Raw genomic sequence first — 20,121 nt, 5'->3', positions numbered from 1 at the left:
TGTTTGGATTAATTATTACTCTCATACTTGTGCTTTATCGGTAGAGATAATTTTCATTGTAGTCATTCACATGCGTCCACTGCATAATTTTAGGGATATTCTGGACCTTAAAAGGTTTATGCTTTTACATTCTCTTACATCATTTTTCTGTTTTGAAATTTGGCATCTGGGTTTTAAAACTGTAGACCTGGTCAAATGTTTTCATTTTCTATTGCTCCATAAGAGTGATCATTAACACAACTTTGTAGATATAATTATTCATTCATATTTCTTTTTGAAGTTGAATGTATGACCTTAATGTTTATCTTTTAGATGTTAATGCTGACAAAAGTACACAAGTTGAATGGAATCTTGGTCCAAGTTTCCTCAACATAAGATAATTGCACTGCACTGTGATGGGGGCTCTAATTGATTCAGCAACAACTTATGGAGGCATGGTAAGAAATGAGGAGGGAAATCTTATACTTGCTATTGCTGGGAGAAGAGAACAACTTTCGGTATTAATAATGGAGATGACAGTAACTTATGAAGGCTTAAAGATCTGCATGTTGAAAGCTTTGATGGCTATTTCTATCCAATCTGATTCTTAGTTGGCAAATTTACATTATAAGTGAGAGGATCTGGGGGCCTTGGAAAGTCCATTCTATGAATAAGGTAGAAGGCAGCTGTGAGCTGTCCCTCATGAAAAGGAATTTGTGCATGTGTGACAGGAACAAAACTAGCCACCTGGCTAAATTCATGACTGGCATTCAGCTAAGACTGGGCCAGGCGGAGCAGAAACCTATGGGTTTTCCAGGGGAGCTAGAGAAGAAGCTTATTCAGAAAGATGTAGAAGTTCATGTTTAATTGGATTTGTTTGGGACACTGGTTTGAAGGGACCCTCTTTTGATGGAATCTCTTTCCCCCAATTGGGTTTTAGGATATTGTCTATTCTGTATCTTTCTTTTTTCCAATATAAAACAATTTTAAGAAAATATGAATGCACTAGTAAGTTCTCTATTTTTGTATGTGATGTACATTATACATTATTTATTTATAGTATATATTTTATGTCTATATATTGTATTATACGTATATTCAAAGCATTTTCACACATTTCTTGACCATCTCCACATGTAATTTTGGCGTATCGTGAGTCTTTTTATGCGATATTGGGAGTGTAGTGCAACCGCATTATTTTTTAGCTATGTCTATTGTTTTTTGGTTGAATTAAACTATTTCATTTTGTATTTTGATCGTTTCAAGATATGTAACAATACGATACGAAGCAAAACGTCTCTTAAAAGCACCAGACCAATATACTATCAATACGCGTTCCTTAAAACCTTGGCAATAATTACTTGAAAATTTATTCTTGAGTTTTTTTTTATATTTTATTTTAAAGAATATCCTATTAGTTTTAGGGGTTAAAGTATCCAATTAAAAGAGATGGTAAATCACTGTTTTTGTTAGTTTTGTAAACCTGGCCTCAGTTTAGCTAGTTTTATTAATTAAAACACTGGGTGGTTATTTTGTAAAATGAAAGCTAAAAGTAACTAATCATGTAATTGTCCCTATATTTTTTTCATTGTAGAAATTACCATTATATTGTTAGATATCATAAGAGTCTTTCAACAAAAATTAATATTATTAGTGTATTTCTGTGTGATTCTATTCATATTGAAACCTTTCACTTCGGGTTTGTTCTTCTTTATATTACTAGATCATACCAACCATATTTAAATGCTATCCAAAAAATATAAAAAAATCAACCATATTAATGCCCTACACCTAGCCGATTGAACTTATTCATATTTTTATTTGATTGGATAGGTTGATCGGCCTAAGATAATCCTCAATCATTCTGTTATTTATGTAAAATGCTAAAAGACAAATAAATAAAAAATATGTCAAGTGGAAGAAGCTTACTTATAAAACCAAGCCCCAGAAGAAAAACAAAAAAAAAAAAAAAAAAAAAAAAACTGTGCTACAGACAAAAGATTAAAATAAAAAATAAAAAAGATTTATATTTATTTATTTTGGGGTAAATAATTGAAGAAAGATGGGAAAGTGAAAAGCTAAATGATATTTTCTCATTTCCTTTCTATTCTCTTTGTTTAAGTAGACTTGCAAGCCTTACACAATAGACAAAAAGAGGAGGTTGGTTGTGTAGATCTATAAAAGAGGCTTCAGGAGTTGAGCTCAAGCAGATGAGAATGGGAAGCTCAATGAGTCATACATAGATAGATCCAGCTGCGTCCTTTGCTTGGTAAGTTGTTCCTCCATTTATGATTCTCATTTCTCCCCGTTCTGCGCGCACGCAATCTCTTATTCAGTGCTTAATGAGCAGCAAATTTTGTGGAGTTGAGTTGATGTTGATCCTTCAAACCACTGGATGAACATGGCTTGACAATAATCCTAAACATCATCAGGTAGTATACCTAATCATCTTATTACTCTTTCATATATATGATTCATCTCTTGTTAGATTTCCCTGTGCTAGCTATATGATTTGGTATTTTAAGATGCGACTATGGAAACACTGTGATTCTGTTAATACAAATGTATATATAATCTTCTTTTACTTGACTACGATTAAACCAGTTTTGCAAACTGTATTCTTTTTCTTTTGGTAAACAAGCTTTATTCTTGTTTGATCTTATGGTTCGAAATTTCACAACATAATCTCAGTTTGTTTGGAAGATCTTTTGTCTTTTCTTTTAAAAGTCTGGATTCTTTTCTTGACAGAAAAAGTAGCTTGCTTCGAAGATTAATACGGCGGATGATGATAAAACTATGAGTCAACAAAGAAGTAGTATTTTTTTTTTTTTAATTTGTAAGAGTTATTTGGTCATGTAGTTCAGTATATGCATGAAGTAAAATTTACTGAATGAGATTTTTTGATTCTTTGAAGTTTAGCATTAATTTTGTGGGATCCTATATCTCTGGGCACAGTATCTCTTTTGGACCAACTTTTTAAGTTGATATAGATTTTCTTCTCTTTTTATTTAGTGGACACAATTGTGCACCCGTCCCAAATACAATACCTTACTCTCTCTCTCTTCTACTTCTCTCTTAGTTTGATGTTGTATCTCGCAAGTCCCTGCCACAAATAGTCTGGTCAGATTGGTTGAATAGTTAACCTGCTCAGATCGAGTGATCTGATGTGATTTGATACCCTTTTAAGCATTAAATGGTTTGAAAGCCTAAATTTTCTTTTTCCTTTGTCTTGGGGTTTCTGGGAGTGATTTTTCAACTCCTAATATACTTAGATCCATAATAAAATTGGCAATTATTATCATTTTTTATGAATAATCCATCTATGATATCATTTTGGCATTTTAGAAAGAAAAGAATAAATTATTATTTTTTTAGATATTTATAATTTTGATTTTTTTAATGATTTTTAGTCCAACAAAATCTGAAAAAGTGATCTCTTTTTTGCTTATCGTGGTATTACAAACCCTGCTTTTGTGTTTCTTTTTATCTTTTGAAATCTAAAAAAAAAACTATTCCTTTCCTATTTTTTTTCTTCCAACTTTGTTTGATGAGGTTTGGTGCTTATATGCAGCACTAGAAATATGTGTTATACGATTCTAAAAATCCAACATTTACACCTCTATAACTCCTATTATCTCTTAGTTTTCGCCTCTTATCTCCTTGATATCAAATATTTTATCGCAAATCAGGCTTTGATCATAAAAAATTGCTCAAGTTGAATTAATATTTAAAAAACCTAGTCAAAAGTCATATAGACTACATCTTGGGTAAAAGAATTAGGAGACACGTCACACATCATTAGAGTTAAATAAAACTCCATGTTTTCATACAAAACAAAATAAACTCGATGAGTCTAATTGTTTTTAGAACACAACAAAATCAAATGATTTAGTAATTTACTCGAGGAAAATAATAGACTACACTTTGAAATAATACAAAATCCTCGACTCCTTCACTCCCTTTCTTTTGTTCTGTGATAAAAATTCAAATGTATTAATATGTGATTCTTTTATTTTATTTTTCAATTTTTACTAATTTATGCGTATTTATTATAGTAAACACTTTTACCAGATTTGACCACACAAAGGGTGTCTTTGGTATTATTTTGTATTTATGCTTGTGACCTGTTTATGAATAATTAATTATTATAATAGATTGTAAGTGATAAATAGTTTTCATTTGGTTACTATTATATTATATAACATGAAATATGTTTAGTACCATTGGGTGAATAATATATTACGTATCATCAGTTTTGTTTTGAGTTGATTTTGATTTTTCTTGTAAAATATATATCAACTTTAGTTTTGGTTTTGTCTCGCCTTTATTAGTTGAGCTAGTTTTTATATCTCTAAAATATTTTAAAAGTGGAGATAAGAGCAATGTGGATGTTGAAGAGGAAGAAAAACAAGATTTTGTTCTATTCCTTTTTCTTTTCTTTTCTTTTTTGGGTAATTTTACATTTTTATCCCTATTTCTATAGTAATTCTACACCATGTTCATCAGTGATTCAGTGGTACCACTAAAAAAAATAACAGTTTATGGTGATATTTATGGTGATAAATCATAAATAGCATTGGATCTATTATGGATTTATGTTTAAATTGATTTATTTCAGTGAAAAACAAAAATCATAAATCATACCTAATGTTTCGAAAAAAGGGAAAAAATATCAAATGCATTTATTTACGATTTAGTCCAAATAATAATAAATTTAAAGTGTGTCAAAGAGAGCCTAAAGTCGAGTCATAAAACAATTAGTTTACAAATACTTATAAAATTATTCAAGAAGGGTTACTCAATAAATGTATTATCCTATTCAAAACCTGCTGGTTTTCTCAGAGATTTGAATTTCAGAAAATGTGATGAGTCAATCTGATCAAGCCTTAATACGATGAGTCAGGTTTTTCTTATGGTTAAATATAAGTGAAAGCATCAATGACTTTGTTGTTGTTCATTGTTTAAAACTCTGCTTGAAACTCTTGAAGCTTCTGGTGTGTGTTACAAATTCTTAAGTAACTTATTCTTAGTGACTGTAATGCGGATCATAAGGGGTGTCAAAACTTAGTTTTTTTACTCAAAAAGAAAAGAGAGAGAGAGATAAAAGAAAAAGAAAAACTAAAAAATGAATCAAACTAAACTGAACCTTACACAATTGATTTCAGGCCGGTTTAAAACTGGACTGCATAATCGAATCAAGTGAAATAGTTGAAAAATGATCCAACACCAGAATACAAATAGATGAATAATAAAAAAATAATAATGTTAGTTGTTTGGACAATTGTTACAAACCAATTACTAAATTTTCTCTTCCCTTTTCCTTTGAATAGTGCTTGATTTTCTTATTGACCATTCAAACTTATATGTACACTTAAATGGATGTTTTTAATTTAAGTATTAATTATCTTCTTACTTGATTAATTCTTATATAGATTTTAATATGGTTATCTTGCATTTACAATGATAAATTGGCTTGATTTGTTTATCTATCGATTTAAATATTAATTATTATTTTCTTAGTTGCAACATACTACCTTTGTTTTTATTACAATTTGCGGATGTCAAATCAACTTCTCTATTCTTGACTTTTTTTTTATTATAGATTTTTCTAATACATGAAAAGAAAACTTCAGTCATTATAAGGGTTACCCTATTATAATAATAGAGAGTTTGATTGAGACCAGGACCCAAGAAGTATGTAACACAAAAAGAAAACCAAAAGGTTTATATGATTTTGAGCCAAGTTGATCAGTAATGATAAACTTGCTTGGTTTTCTGTTTTACTTGATGAGTAATGGCCTAACTTTTGATGTACGTACTGAGATCTCCACCTTCATACAATTCTTCACTTCTGATTCAATCTGAAACTCAACAACTGTAAAACCTCTAACTTTTTGAAACTAGGGTAATAGTAGTATATTATATTATATTAGAAAATGGATTACAACAGAACTACAATCTAAAAAATCTTTGACCAAACTTCTCCTTTTTTCTTGTTGTTAAAAGGGAAGAAGAAAAAGAAAGAAATATAGTAATTAATACCCGCAACAACAGTTGCCCCCAATACACCCTTCATCACTAGTTCCTACTCATAATTGACAACAACTAAACCATCAAAAACGAAATGAAGGACGTCTAGATGCATCCAAATCAAGATCTTTAAGAAAAACTTCATAACAATAGTTACAAAGTAGCACTATCCTCTCCCAATGGGAGGCTTTAATGCATTGTGGATACTTTCTCTAAAGCTGCATCTACCTTCTTGAACTTCTCCCTTACAAACCTCTAATTTATCTATCAATAAAAAATTATGATCTAAAAGAAGAAGGGGAAGAATTAAAAATATATTTTTTCTCTTTCTATTTTTCCTTTCACTTGATTTCAACGTCAACTAATTGCTTCTTTTTTTTCTGCTAAAAAGTCGTTTATATTAAAGGAAAAAAATATGTATACAATAATTACTCCATGTTATACAAGGAACCAAAAACTCTTAGGCTCTTTTTTTATCAATTATCATTATCAATTATGAGGTTTTTTCGTTATTTTAAGTTGCTTGGTATCTATTATCAGCTTTATTTTTATTTAAAATAATAGAAAAACTTTCAAAATCCATAATAAACTTTTTGTCTATTGTGAATTATGGTGAAAATTTCTTTCTCTTTATTTATGTACAAGTTTACTTAAAATATGGTTAAGATGTGGGTAAAATAGTCAATACACATTGTTTTTTTTTTATAAAAATCATACTTTTTCCCTCTTTTATCACTTGCTCACTATTATTTACTAACAATTTTTATTTTGACACCAAACTTATTTTTCATTCCATCATTTATTTTCAACAAAATTCACCAAACCATTTTTCATTCTTGATCAATGATGAATTCTTGTACTTATTTATTTTAAATAGGCATAATAGAGAATGGGAATTGATACCAAAAAGAGCCTTAGTCTACAACGTCAATTGCACCCACTACACCCAATCTCACTAGTTTCGCTCTCAATAAAAATAAACAAGGTAGGAAGAAAACAAAGTCCACTAGCATGACATCACAAAGATCATATTTAGAAAGCCTTAGAACCAAAATCTAGGCCTACCAGAGGCTTCCCACTCGAGTTCCCTAACAATTGAATTAGTCCACTAAGTGTCAACGTCTGAGGATAACAACCTTGCTGATAACCTAGCCAAATAGCCAGCAACCATGGTAGTTTTCCCGTAGCAATGAAAAATCTTCCACTGAATACTATCCAAGTAGCCTTGTAACCTTTTCCAACATTGTAGTGTCCACCAAGGAAAGATTCTTTGTGGAAAAAGTGTTACAACTGCCACTGAATTTGTTTCAATCCATAACCTATGAAGCACAATTGCTTAGAACACTCTAATCCAAGGATAATTTACCTCCATCTCTGCTTTGAAATTTGTCTGCACACCCAAGAACAATTGATATGTTTTGATGACCATAGCTTATCATTGCGAAACACACTAGCAACCCCTGCACTTCCTAGGCTTCCAAGCGGACTACCATTTGTATTAAGTTTCGTCTAGCCTTGACTTGGAACAGTCCAGAAAATTTTGGAAGGGTGTAGAAGCTGTAATTTTCAAATTTAGCCCAAGGACATTTGTTTACACAAAAGTACTGTGGTTTAAACATTCTTCCTTTTATCCTGTATTCATGAGTTTCAAGATCAAATATCACTTGACGTACCACCCTAATGGGGGGAGTGATTTAGACCTTCGTACCTTTTCATATTTCAGACCAATCAAACATATAAAATAATAAAGAAGCATCTATTCAACCAAACCTAGCCCAAGAGATGAACTTTTGCTTGTCTTTTCCAATCTATCATCGTCACAAATAAAGTGGGTTTTAACCTCCATTCCCAACCAAAACGTGAAGCCTCCACTATTAGCTTAATGCTTCGATCTTTTTCCCCTCAATATTTTACGATCCAAGGGATTCACGGAGATATCACGTGAATTAGTCATCTTTCTTGAGCTCTTCATTTAATTGTTATACTTTCTAATCTGTTGGGCAAATCTTTAATTTGCATGGTAAGTGATTGTAAACTATCAAGTGGTTTTCTTTTCTGGGTGGGGGAGGAGGGTGATAGTCTTTTCTCCGCCCTCCACTGTCCTCTCCAACCGCAATAAAAGATAAAAAATCAGAGGTTGAATTTTTGAGGAAGAAGTAAAAGTAATAAAGAATAAGTATAGAAGAAAGATAGAAAATTTTCTTTAAAAAAGTTATATATATATATATATATATATATATATATTATATATATATATATATATATATATATATATATATATATACCTAATTTTCGATAGTTATATTTTCATATGGTTGCAGATCTTTTATTTATTTATTTATTTTATGGTGATTTGCAGTGGAATAAGTAAAAAATCACTTATATATTTTATACGTAAATTTTACTCACCAATTAAAAGTACCATCATACACCAAATCTTTATAAAGAAAATAATAGTAATTATTATTTTTATTTTTTTAAAACAATTTATATTAGAAAAAGATAGACATGAGTAAAGTATTCTATCAAAATGCTTTGTCTTATTATGATATGTTTACTTTTATTGACCACTGCCCATAGTTAGTCTATTTTCTTACATATAAAAGTGCCTTTTAATTACTCAGTTTCTCTCAATTCAGATTCACAACAATATAATAGCAGCTTAAACAACTAGCAGACATCTTGACTAGTGTCAACACAATCAAAGTTAGAAGGGATAAGCTTTGGCCGGTTAACTTTTGATGTCTTTGTGGAAGGAGAGGTACATTTTCCTTTGCAGACCAAATTTAACTTGTACACATCTTTTTCCATTTGTGGATTATGTTGAAAAAATTAAAAATAAAAAAAAATAAAAAATAAAGCCTTAGTTGAGCGAAAAATAAATAAGAATTTTTTTCTAGAGCCCCACCTTCTACATTTAATCCAGAAGAACATTTTATTTACAAGATCAAAAATAAATAAATAATAATCATAGTAGCAGTTAAAACAATGAATGGAGGGAATAATGGACAACCATGGATGAAGATATCTGTGAGGTAGTTTAATTAGTTTCCATTATTAAGTAAATAACCATCTAACATCTCAATATATACTATAAAGGATATTTTGGTACTTGACATATCATCTTGGTTGAATCCAGGTAGCCTTAGCCACCACATTAACCATCTTTCTCTCCTTGACGTCTTTTGCATCATCTCTGCTCACATGGCTTCTAATATGCATGATTCATCCTTCACTGGGCATGATTTGGCATGATTCAAATAGGCTTTCTAAACCTTCTCTTGAAAATGTACCGATGATTTTTGTAAGATTTAAATATGAAGAAGTTATAGGGTTGCCAACGTACAGGTTGACACCTTGGTTAGGAAGGCAAAATCAATATCTAGTTTGACAGTTTGGCATATGTCCATTCCTAGGCTTCAGGTTTCAGATTGAACTAGTGGTGGAGTTTCTTGATTGTTTTCTTAATATAAGTGCTTTTCACCAAGAAAAAGATGAAAATACTCATATGATACCAACTCCTACTAAAATAAAACAAAGTACTAGTTTGGCCAACTGGGAGTTTGGGCTTTGAGGAGAATTTTCATGTGAAGTTGAAAATTATAGTCCAAAATGTTAAAAATTTTCCTAATACTCGTCTGTGCTAACACTTGCAGGTGCAGGTGGTTAAATTTCTCCTGTAAATAGCATTATCTTGTAAAGTGATCCACAAGATATGGGGATTGCCTTGATGTTGAAGGGTGCTTGTTAAACTTTGATACGAAGCAGTTCAGTACTAAAGCATCAGAGAGTGCTGGAAATGGATCTAAGTGTTGTTGCGAATCTGGTGACCAATATTGCCCAGCTTCTAGCGAATGAGGTAAATTTCCTTCAAGGAGCCGATGGAGATGTTAGACTTCTCAATGTTGACCTAAAGCAAATGGAAACCTTTCTGAAGGATTCTGAGGGAAAGCGCAAAAACCACCAGAGTGTGATGGATCTGGTGGCTCAAATCAGAGAAGCTGCTTACGAAGCCGAGGACATTGTGGACGAGTATGTCTTCAATGTCGCCAAGCGAAATAGAAAAGGCAAGTGGGGGAAATTCTTCAGTTTCTTCAACGAGGCAAAGAGGCTGCATAAAGTCCGTGATAAGATAAAGGATCTCAATCTTGTAATTGAAAAAATATACAAAGAAAAGGACACGTACGGCATCCAAGAAGGGGAGGGCAATATCGATGGAGATGTAGAGACGAGGATTTTGCGGGTGCAGCAAATGCGGCAAAAAGTGGAGGAAAATGATGTTGTTGGTTTTGCTGACGTAGCAGCTGATTTGGTGAATCAGCTCATCAAAGGCACAAATGATTTGGATGTTATCTCAATCTCCGGAATGGGGGGATTAGGTAAAACAACACTTGCAAAAAAAGTTTACAAAGATGGTTTTGTAAGAGATCGATTCAGATGCCATGCTTGGGTTAGTGTTTCTCAAAAATTTAATGAGAAAGAGTTGCTTCAGGGAATCGTCAAGGGAGTCACAAAGTACGAAGCAGATGAGCTCGAAAAGATGAATGTAGAAGAATTGAAGAAAGAGCTGACGAAGCAATTGTCTGATGTCAGGTATTTAATTGTGCTTGATGACATGTGGACTACTAATCACTGGGATCGCATACAAGTTCTTCTCCCAAAAAACCAGATGGGAAGTCGAATTTTCATTACAACTCGACATGCAGAGGTTGCTAGTTACACTAGCGGTAAGGATCCCTTTACGCTTCGATTTCTGCGACAGGAAGAAAGTTGGGAACTGTTCACGAAGAAGGTTTTCCGAGTAAGGAGCTGTCCGGACGATTTAATATCTCCTGCAGAAGATATTTTGAAAATATGTGGAGGTTTGCCACTAGCAATAGTGGTTTCGGCTGGAATTCTTGCAATGAAACGTAGGGACCCATCTGTATGGGCAGATATGGCTGCAACTATGCCTGTGCATCTAGAACAGGATGCCACATGCAAGGAAATATTGAGTTTGAGTTACGAGGTTTTGCCCGCTTACCTTCAACCTTGTTTTCTCTACTTTGGCCTATTTCCCGAAGATCACAAGATACCTGCAACGCAGCTGATCCAACTATGGATCGCCGAAGGGTTTATCAAGCATGAGGATAAAGAGAATATTACCAAGGAACGTGTTGCCAAGACCTTCTTGCAGGATCTCATTGACCGGAGCTTGGTCCAAGTAGAGGAAAAGAGTTCAAATGGTGGTGTGAAAAATTGTCGTGTACATGATCTTATGCGTGATCTTTGCCGTGATTTGTCTGGGCCGGACAGATTCCTTGCATATCACACACGCATTCAATCTGAGGGATTCAAACCAAGACGGCTGTCCGTTCATTGTAGTCGCCAAAACTACGTGCTTGAAGCCGATTCATCCATGACTTGTCAGGTACGAAGCCTACTTTGTTTCAAGGAAGACAACAAAAAATTTGCTGAAGAACATTGGGATGGACTTTTCAAACGCTTCAAATTGCTTAGGGTGTTGGATCTCGGGGAAGGTGATGTGCATAGGGTCCCAGCAAAGATTGAAAAACTGATTCTGTTGAAGTATCTGAAAATCAAAACTAATAAGGTTGCTGGTGTTCCAACCTCCATATGCACCCTTTACAACCTCCAAACTCTTGACCTAAGAAGGTCTCGAATCAATGTCTTACCAGAAGGGATTTGGAAAATGCAACAACTGAGGCATCTCTACTTGGATGGGCCAAGTGGACTACCCAAAAAAGACGATACAAACAGGTGTCTCACCAATCTCCAAACTCTCTGTTACATATTACAGGATCTAACTGGGCAAGTGAAGATTAAGGAGATGGCACCTAATTTGAGAAAATTGGGTTTGTATCGCTACAAGAGTTCCTCAGGTGATGAAGATTCTATCTTCAGTCTACCTCACCTTGAAAATCTAAAGTTTGCAAGTAGATGCATCTTTGATAAGTCGATCGAACTGCCAAAATCCGTCAAGAAGATCAGCATGAAGGCGACCAACCTTCCACCCAAAACAATCGAGGTGTTTCAAAGTATATCTACTCTTCAGATATTAAAACTAGACGAGGTAACTTTTAAGGATAATGTATTGGTCTTCGAAGAGGGTTCATTTCAAAGGCTGCAGGTATTCAAAATTGAAAATTCGAATTTAGTGGGTTGGAAACTAAAAGCAGGAGCAGCGCCTAATCTTAAGAGGGTGGTCATCAGCAAATGTCTTGGTTTAAAAATGATTCCTGAGCAACTGTGGGAACGGTCTGAACTCCAAAAACTTGAATTGTTGTGGCTTCGTGAAACTATCACGAAGGAAATTGACAGAACCAAGAATAGCAAGGTGGAGGTCGTGATCTATCCTAGTATCGCAGAGTCTCAGGCTTAAAGCTGGTAAAGTCTCTAGTTCTTTCTTGCATGCTCTTGTTTATTTATTGGTTTTGTTTTCTTTGTCTGGGATCAGATATCCTAATTTTTCCAGTTCAAGTACACTTTAGTTTTCATGTTGAAGACACTGCATTGCATAGTTTTAAGGCTGAGATGTGTTTTGGTTCCCGTCTCTTTGGATGCAAAATATTATAATGAAAAAAATAAGATTGCAAACACGGGTTTGAAAAAAATAGATTTATTTGTAGATTTTAATAAAATTTATTTCTCAATAGATTTGTGAAGTCATTAAATAATTATATGTAGTTTGAAAATAATAGTTATTTTTTATATTAGGATAATTATATTGTCAATGTATTATTGTTTAATTACTACTTTATTCTTTATACTTTTTCATATGATCTTTTTTTAGTAAAAGAAAAAAAGAAAGTGTAAACAGGTTTCAAATAAGATTCGATTATACATTTGAATTATGTCATCATCACATAGTTAGAGTTGTCCTTTGTTATCATTAGAAAGATTAATTAAGGTCATAATTATAGTGAGATCATGATTAATTAAGTTGATAATTTCGATAAATCATGATTATCATTTGATTGATAATTTTACTCCCATCTGTCATTCTAGTAAAGTTTGACTACCTCTGTCTTCTGCAGATGCTTAAAATTGGGGTTGATGGTGGAGAAAGTTGGACAACATTTTCCATGACAGGGATGGCGTCAATAAATTGTACTCATTTAACAGCTCTGTCCACCACATTCTTTGTCATGGAAGCTCAACTTCTTTGGATTTTTTTTCTTCCTATTATCTATATTCTCATAATAATTTGAATTTCAAATTTCAATATGCGAGAATGAGTGTTTGTGTGTCAGTGTGTCAATCTGGGTGGCCATTGTGATTGTGAGAGTGACTGTTCAAGTGTCAGCGTGAGCGAGTGGTTGTTGTGATCTCTATCCTCCTCATTGTTCCTTAATGTTGTAAAGACTTATATAGTTTTATGCAAATATTTGATTATAATAATTATGTTGCTTGTCTAACTATGAAGGGCTCCTAAATTTTTATGCAATGGATGATAGTTTTTAGTACATTGTGCACTAAACTAGAGATTAATTCTACCTTTAATTGATGAGATAATAACTTTTTTAGTGCTCCATCCAATGTAACATATTACTTTCAAATTAATGGCGCACAATTAGGGAATTTCTTTCATTTTGGTATGTATTCCAATCTCACTTGGAAGTCATAAGCGTTGACCTGATGGTAGCAATGAGCACTACAAGTCTACAAGGTACTTCTTATTGCAAAGAGTTACATACAAATTGAGGGTATTGACTATCATTATATGTTTGCTCTCTTTGCTTCGACAATCTTACCTTGTGTCGTCCACCATCTCAACCAAAAGATCACCCCTAGGCAATATTCACTTTCTTGCCACCACCAATAATTTAAAACTCTTGAGTGTATTGTAACTCTAATTAGGCTAGTTGCCTAATGATCCATTATTCCACCACGGGTTATTACTTTTGGATGGTGATATTTTAATTCTTAGTTGACTAAGAAGCAGCATACTCACTAGGGAGCAGATGACCACCCTGAAAAATTGGATCATATTCTTGAATCCTTCTTGTTTGAATTTCTATTTCTTTAAATCAATTTTTTTGTTATACATTTCTGAAACAATGGAGAGAAGAACTCTAATTTTGATAAGTACATTGCTTACCTTAATGGGTAAGTTTTATGTATATATTTATAAATAAACTTGAAAAATATGGTTGTTATACAAAGAGTCGTTTACAACAGAATTTGAGAGAATATTCAAATTTAAAAACTTGAATTCAAATTTTGAATTCAAAGACTAACAGATATGTTATGGTCTTTCATCCCCCCTCAAGCTTTGCATTGGTAGGTGCAAGAGTTTGTCTCTTTGCTTGAAGAAAGCTTGTGATATTAAGCCCATAGTAAACACATCTACAATTTGATTATGAACAAAGTGGACTTTTAGGGTGTTGTTCTGAGCCAAGTCTTGACAAAATGGTAGTCCACTTCTATATGTTTTTGTGCAAGCATGTAGCACTGGATTTGCAGTCATTTGTGTTGCACACACATTATCACAATAAATTTTCATTCCTCTTGGAAGTTGTACTTACAAATCATGTAGAACATAAGAAAGCCATAGTAACTTAGATGCTATGACGACAAGAGATTTGTACTCAGCTTCTATACTTGATCTAGATACTGTAGGTTGTTTCTTGGAAAACCATGATAATAAATTATCCCCAAGAAAAGTGCAAAACCCACTAGTTGAACGGCATGTGTTTGGGCATCCTGCTCAATCTGCATCAGTGTAACCAAATATGAAAAAAAGTTGGGTTGGTTTCAAGAGAACACCAGCACCAATTGTATGCTAGACATAACGTAAAATACGTTTTGTTTCTTGTAGACGATATTCTTTGAGAGATTGCATGAACTGACACACTCGATTGACTGCATAGGAGATATCTGCTCTAGTGGTTGTCAGATATTGTAAGGCTCCTACTAATTGTCTGTATGGTATTGGATCAGGTAGGGGGTAACCTGTTGTTGATGATAACTTTGTTCCAATTGCAATTCATGTTGTGCATGGCTTTGAAGTTTCCATTCCTATAGACTTTAATAGATTGAGGGAATATTTACTTTAAGTTAGTAAAAGACCATCTGAACTTCGATTAGCCTCAATTCCCAAGAAGTAATGCAAGTCTCTCAAATCTATCATTGCAAATTCTTTGCTCAGGCTTTGAATAACCTCTTGAATTGCAGCTTCATTGGCTCTTGTCAATGTTATATAATCTACATATAAGAGCAATACTATCATTGTACCTTGGGCTTTGCATGTAAACATGGAAGAATCAGTCACACTTTGCTTGAAACCTTCTTCTTGTAGGTATGTTTTGAACCTGTGAAACCAAGCTCATGGTGGTTGCTTGAGACCATAAATTGCTTTTTGTAGATGTTGGTTTAGATGTGGAAACAAACCCCTGTGGTTGTTCCATATAAACATCTTCTGCCAAGTTTCCATTCAAGAAGACATTTTTCACATCAAGTTGATTGGCCATGACTTTGAGAGTGCAACAGTTAATACTGTCAGAATGGTGGTTGGCTTTACAACTGGACTAAATGTTTCATGAAAGTCCACTCCTGTCTACTGGCTGAACCCCTTGGCAACTAATCATGCCTTGTACTTCTCAATATAATCATCACTTTTTGTCTTGATCCTGTACACCTACTTACAACCTATAATATTCATACCTTTGGTATAAGGCACCAAGTTCCAAGTCTAATTGTTTATCATGACTTTGTATTCTTGTTGCATTGCAACAATCCACTTTGGGTCTTTTGAGGCTGATTTCTAGGTTTTAGGTTTAGTTGGGATGTTGGAGATGGTGGTAAGAAATGTTTGAGGTATTGGGTGTCTAATAGTGAGTAAAGAGAGAGGGGTTTTTGGTTTGATGGAATTCATAGTAATCTTGGATTGGGTTTGCCATTGATATGGCTGGTGAGGATGTAGTAGGGGTTGTTTGTGATTGTTGGTTGTTTGAAATAGGTGAAAAAGAAGGTGAAGTGAGTAGAGGCACATTTGGTGGGGTGTGTGGAATGAAAACAGGTAAAGAAATAAATTTGGCTGGTGGTTTGTTTGATGATTGCACTCAACTGAATGGACCGGTTCTGATTGAACTCATCTTGTCTTTCTTCTTTGTATTCTATATTTTCTCTTTATTTTATAACAAAAAAATATGTCTTTTCCATGTGAGTTTTAATAAATATGGTCAATTTTGTTGTGCATCTAGGTATTTTTTTGAAGCTGAAATCAATCCTAGAAACCTCAAAGACAATACAGGTAGGAAATTTAAGTTTTCAAATCCTTTCATGCATTTTCATGTCTAAGCCAAAATGTTCAATTTGAGCCGAATCTGAAAAGGATACTCTGTGATGTCCGTTGCCAATCTGACCAAACCATCTGTGGCAGGGACTTGTGAGATACAACATCAAGCCAGATTGTTCAATTGATGAGATTATTTGTGCTTTTTTGACGTTTGTTCGTCACACATTTTGTATGGCCTTGACATTTAAATTTGATTAAAAAAACATTAAAAATAATAATAATAATAATAATAATAATAATAATAATAATAATAATAATAATAATAAAGTAGGGGTGGGACATCCATATGTGATAAAGAAACATTAGGAGAGCACCCAGATGGAGATGTGATCCAGACTTGGACTGTAAAGTATTGTGCTTGGGAAGGGAAACGCAATTGTGTCCGCTAAATAAAAAAGGGGGAAAAAAAAGGAACTAAGGAAGGAAATTTATATAGCTAAAGATTTGTTACAAAAAGAGTGGTTTGCCCAGACATAAAAGGCCAAAAAATGACTGCTAAACCTTCAATGAATCGAAAAATCTCATTGAGTAAATTTTCTTAAATGCATACACTAATCTACATGACCATATAACAATTAATTTGTTGGCTCACAGTTTTTTCATCATTTGTTGTTTCTAATGTAAAAGATTGCTAGCTACTTCCTTTCTATCGGGAAAAGAAACCAGACATTCAAAAGAAAAGGCAAGACTAAAATTATGTTGTAACATTTCGATCCATCATGAGATCAAAGAAGAACAAAGGAAATCTAAGAAGATGAGTGAATGATGCAACGAAAAACTAAAATAGGGAATTAAGGATAGGGTAAAGGTAAAGTGTTTTAATTGTAAAATTATAATTTATATCCCTTAATTTGGTACAGTATCAATTCGGTACAGTTTCAGTACATACCGACGGTATGAGTATCTAAAACCAGAACAGTACCAAAGAAATTCGGTTTCGGTACATACCGTATTGAATTTTAAACAGTATGGTATGGTGCGGTTTTAGACGGCGCAGTTCAGTACGGTTAAACGATTTCGGTACGCAATTGACACCCTTACCTGTTTCCAATGTTGGTGCCCCCATGTCCACCGCTTCACACAGTTATAACGTCAGAGCATTAGGTGGGTTTGAAGGGATAACCACTGGAAATTCATACGGGGAAATTGAAGGACATTGATGGCGCATTTCTTGTTTGTGCGAAAAAGACAGTGGAGGTGCGATGTCCAGCACTAGAGCCAACTTCTATAGTAAATCAACGATGGAGGTGCTATACTTGACATCAAGGACGATAGGGTTTTAGTCACACTTACAAGGTTAGACAAACCTTTGGTAGAAGATCGGTGAAGAGAGAATCCCTTCTTCCATCTAAGGGTTGGTCTGAAAAGATATTAAAGGGTATTTAGTTAATTTATATTCAATTTTAAATAAAGTAAATGAAGTAAGGGCATTTAGGTCATTTTATCCATCATGCAATAGAAAATTTTAACTGTTCATAATTTGGAGAATGGGTGTCATGTAATTTAAGACGGAATAGTTGATGATTACCACTTTAATTCCAATAATAATTGGTTCCCTATAAAAAACTTTTTATTTAATGAACAAATAAATTAAGATTATTTGTAAAGAACGAGACCCCGCTATTTCAATTTTCAAGTCTATTAATTAAAGCAAAAGAATCATGTGCCGTTTTGTTTCGTTCAAAGGTCAAGTTCACCCCACCGACTTCACCAACTCCGTTTTATCGACTTGGACTATTATAATGTATATCAAGTTCCAATAAGCCAGTAGAACAGACGAATGATGTTGAATAGATTATATCTTGAAAAATATTATATAATTAGCAGCATTTTCAATCTATCTTATACCACCCATCCACCCACTCCATCTAATAAATTAATCATTTTTCATAATCCACTTTTTTAAGTTGAACTCTCTATTGCCTTTGCGTCAAGGTCGCAACCGGGCCAAAAAGAGCTTGCTTCCGCTTTCTCCTGTCCATATTTGCACTCAATAGGTCGGTTTGGCTTTATCTCTTGTTTTCGATAATAAAAACACGCCAATTAACGGATTTTTGTTGGCGCCTACGAGGGCATCGTCAGGGCAGTGCATAACAAATTGACACGTGTTTTTTAATAATCCAACAGTAAGAATAATGTCAAAGAAATAATTACATCGATCATGTAAAAACACTTCTCCAATTTACAAAAATCTACCCCCAATGACAACCAAATTCACAATGAAACCCAAGTACTCCTAACTAACAAATCTTATAGCCGTCGTCTTTGGTGACCCAACCCCTTTTCTTTCTCCCTTCACCAAACTTAAACAAATGTCAGCACCATTAGAACCCGATGCTGCGACTTGAACAATCCGTTCCAATGCTAACCTAAAAGATACAAAGGAACTCATGGATCCTAATCTCTTGCACAAGGAATTAGGTAATACAATTAATTTTTTATCTACAAACCTATACTTGGTTAATTCTGATGAAATCACCTCTATTAGCCCCCTAGATTTCCTTTTGCTCATTTTCTTTTTTTTCTTCAAATTCCTCCTTCTGACCCCCAAAATGGTGGTGCCATCTATCCTTTTTTTTCTTTCCTTCTATTTGTCTATTTTGGTGTTCGACCTCTTCTTTACCAGTGAACTTTTGCAATTTAGGTTCTTCGCTAATTTCTGTAGATGTTCCAGCCGAAGCTCTTGGATTTCTTTATATTTATGCTATTGTCACTTAGATACGATATGGAATTTGTATGGTGTATACTATCTCAGCTATCTTAACTGGTCTGAGTTGTGATTCAACTCTTATTGAAGTTCGATCTGTTAGATCGGTTCTTGATCAAGCAATCAAGGTACAAATTTCACAATATTTTTCTTGAATCGATTCTGCAAAAACAAATAGAATGATGGTTGTGGAGTGTGTTGGATCAAAGGAATTGGTAAACCAAAACAACGGAGCCAGAGAAGATGGTATAAGCTGATGGATTGCCGGAGACAAGGGCAGAACAACAACTAGGGTTAGGGTTAGGAAAAATATTCTTTTTGCATATGGGAGAATGTTAGACCTTATTCGTGAATTTAATGTCCTTTGTGGTTTCTAAAAAGAGAAAATAGTTTTTCAAAAGGATGTAATTGCAGTTCAGGAAAATTTTTAAAACTTAAAATAATAAAATTGAATTGTATGGACCGTTGGATTAATAAGTGATACATGTCATAAGTTGTGCGAATAAAAATCCCCAACTAACAGATTTTTATTTGCGGGAGCAACTGCCTACTGCTGCCGATGGCTAAGATTAAGCCACATAAGCAAAACGAAATCTTACTGTTGTAGTCTAAATGCAAATTTTGTTTTTTACATTTAAAAGTTTAAAAGTTTTCAAATTCACAAATCACATCCCTGTAAATGGATATGAAGCAGAAACCTTCAAAGTATACTAACTACCGTCCAAATCACATCCCTGTAGATGGATATTCACTGCACTGTAGAAACCTAGCATCCTAGTAGATGGATATGAAGCAGAAGAAGAGAAGGGATGGTAGATATGAGATGGTCGATTCGGCGGTGGCGATGAAGAGATTTTGGGTCTGAACTCTTGGATCCAGATGCCCAGAAAACTTAAGAACTCGATTTTCCTCCATGGATAAAAGAAAGGTTTCTTCACTTACAGGAGAGAAAACAACTCAAAAAGAGGAGAAACTCCAGATTTTCTTTCAGCACATACTATGATGACCTGAAATCTCTCTTATCCTGTCAAAGAAGATTCCACGGCGACCACATTAATGCATAGAAAATCTTGTCGGTGCAAGCCAGAGCCCCTTTATTCCTCCA

At 33.8% G+C, this 20,121-nt stretch overlaps 1 protein-coding gene across 8 annotated transcripts in view; it reads left to right on the top strand.

Annotated features, from left to right (window-relative positions):
- The window catches only part of LOC149005761 (toMV resistant protein Tm-2 netted virescent-like), a 58,674-nt gene extending 44,684 nt beyond the window's left edge, over positions 1-13,990 (top strand). The window contains exons 1-5 of one of the 8 annotated variants that reach the window (XM_089135570.1): positions 2,127-2,248; positions 2,344-2,411; positions 8,649-8,770; positions 9,666-12,396; positions 13,047-13,471. In XM_089135570.1, coding sequence (XP_088991696.1) covers positions 9,809-12,391 — 2,583 coding nt within the window. In that variant the 5' untranslated portion in view covers positions 2,127-2,248; positions 2,344-2,411; positions 8,649-8,770; positions 9,666-9,808 and the 3' untranslated portion in view covers positions 12,392-12,396; positions 13,047-13,471. Of the gene's footprint in view, positions 1-2,123; positions 2,249-2,329; positions 2,412-2,727; positions 8,183-8,633; positions 8,771-9,665; positions 12,397-13,046 lie in introns of those variants that run through there. The other 7 variants (XM_089135567.1, XM_089135568.1, XM_089135573.1 and 4 more) reach the window with 7 other exon arrangements.
- The last annotated feature ends 6,131 nt before the right edge of the window (positions 13,991-20,121 follow it).

This window comes from Hakea prostrata, chromosome 9 (genome assembly GCF_041222555.1).
Source record: "Hakea prostrata isolate BN-2017 chromosome 9, UWA_Hpros_2, whole genome shotgun sequence".
Taxonomy (NCBI): Eukaryota; Viridiplantae; Streptophyta; class Magnoliopsida; order Proteales; family Proteaceae; genus Hakea; species Hakea prostrata.
This window is presented reverse-complemented; position numbering and strand designations above follow the sequence as displayed.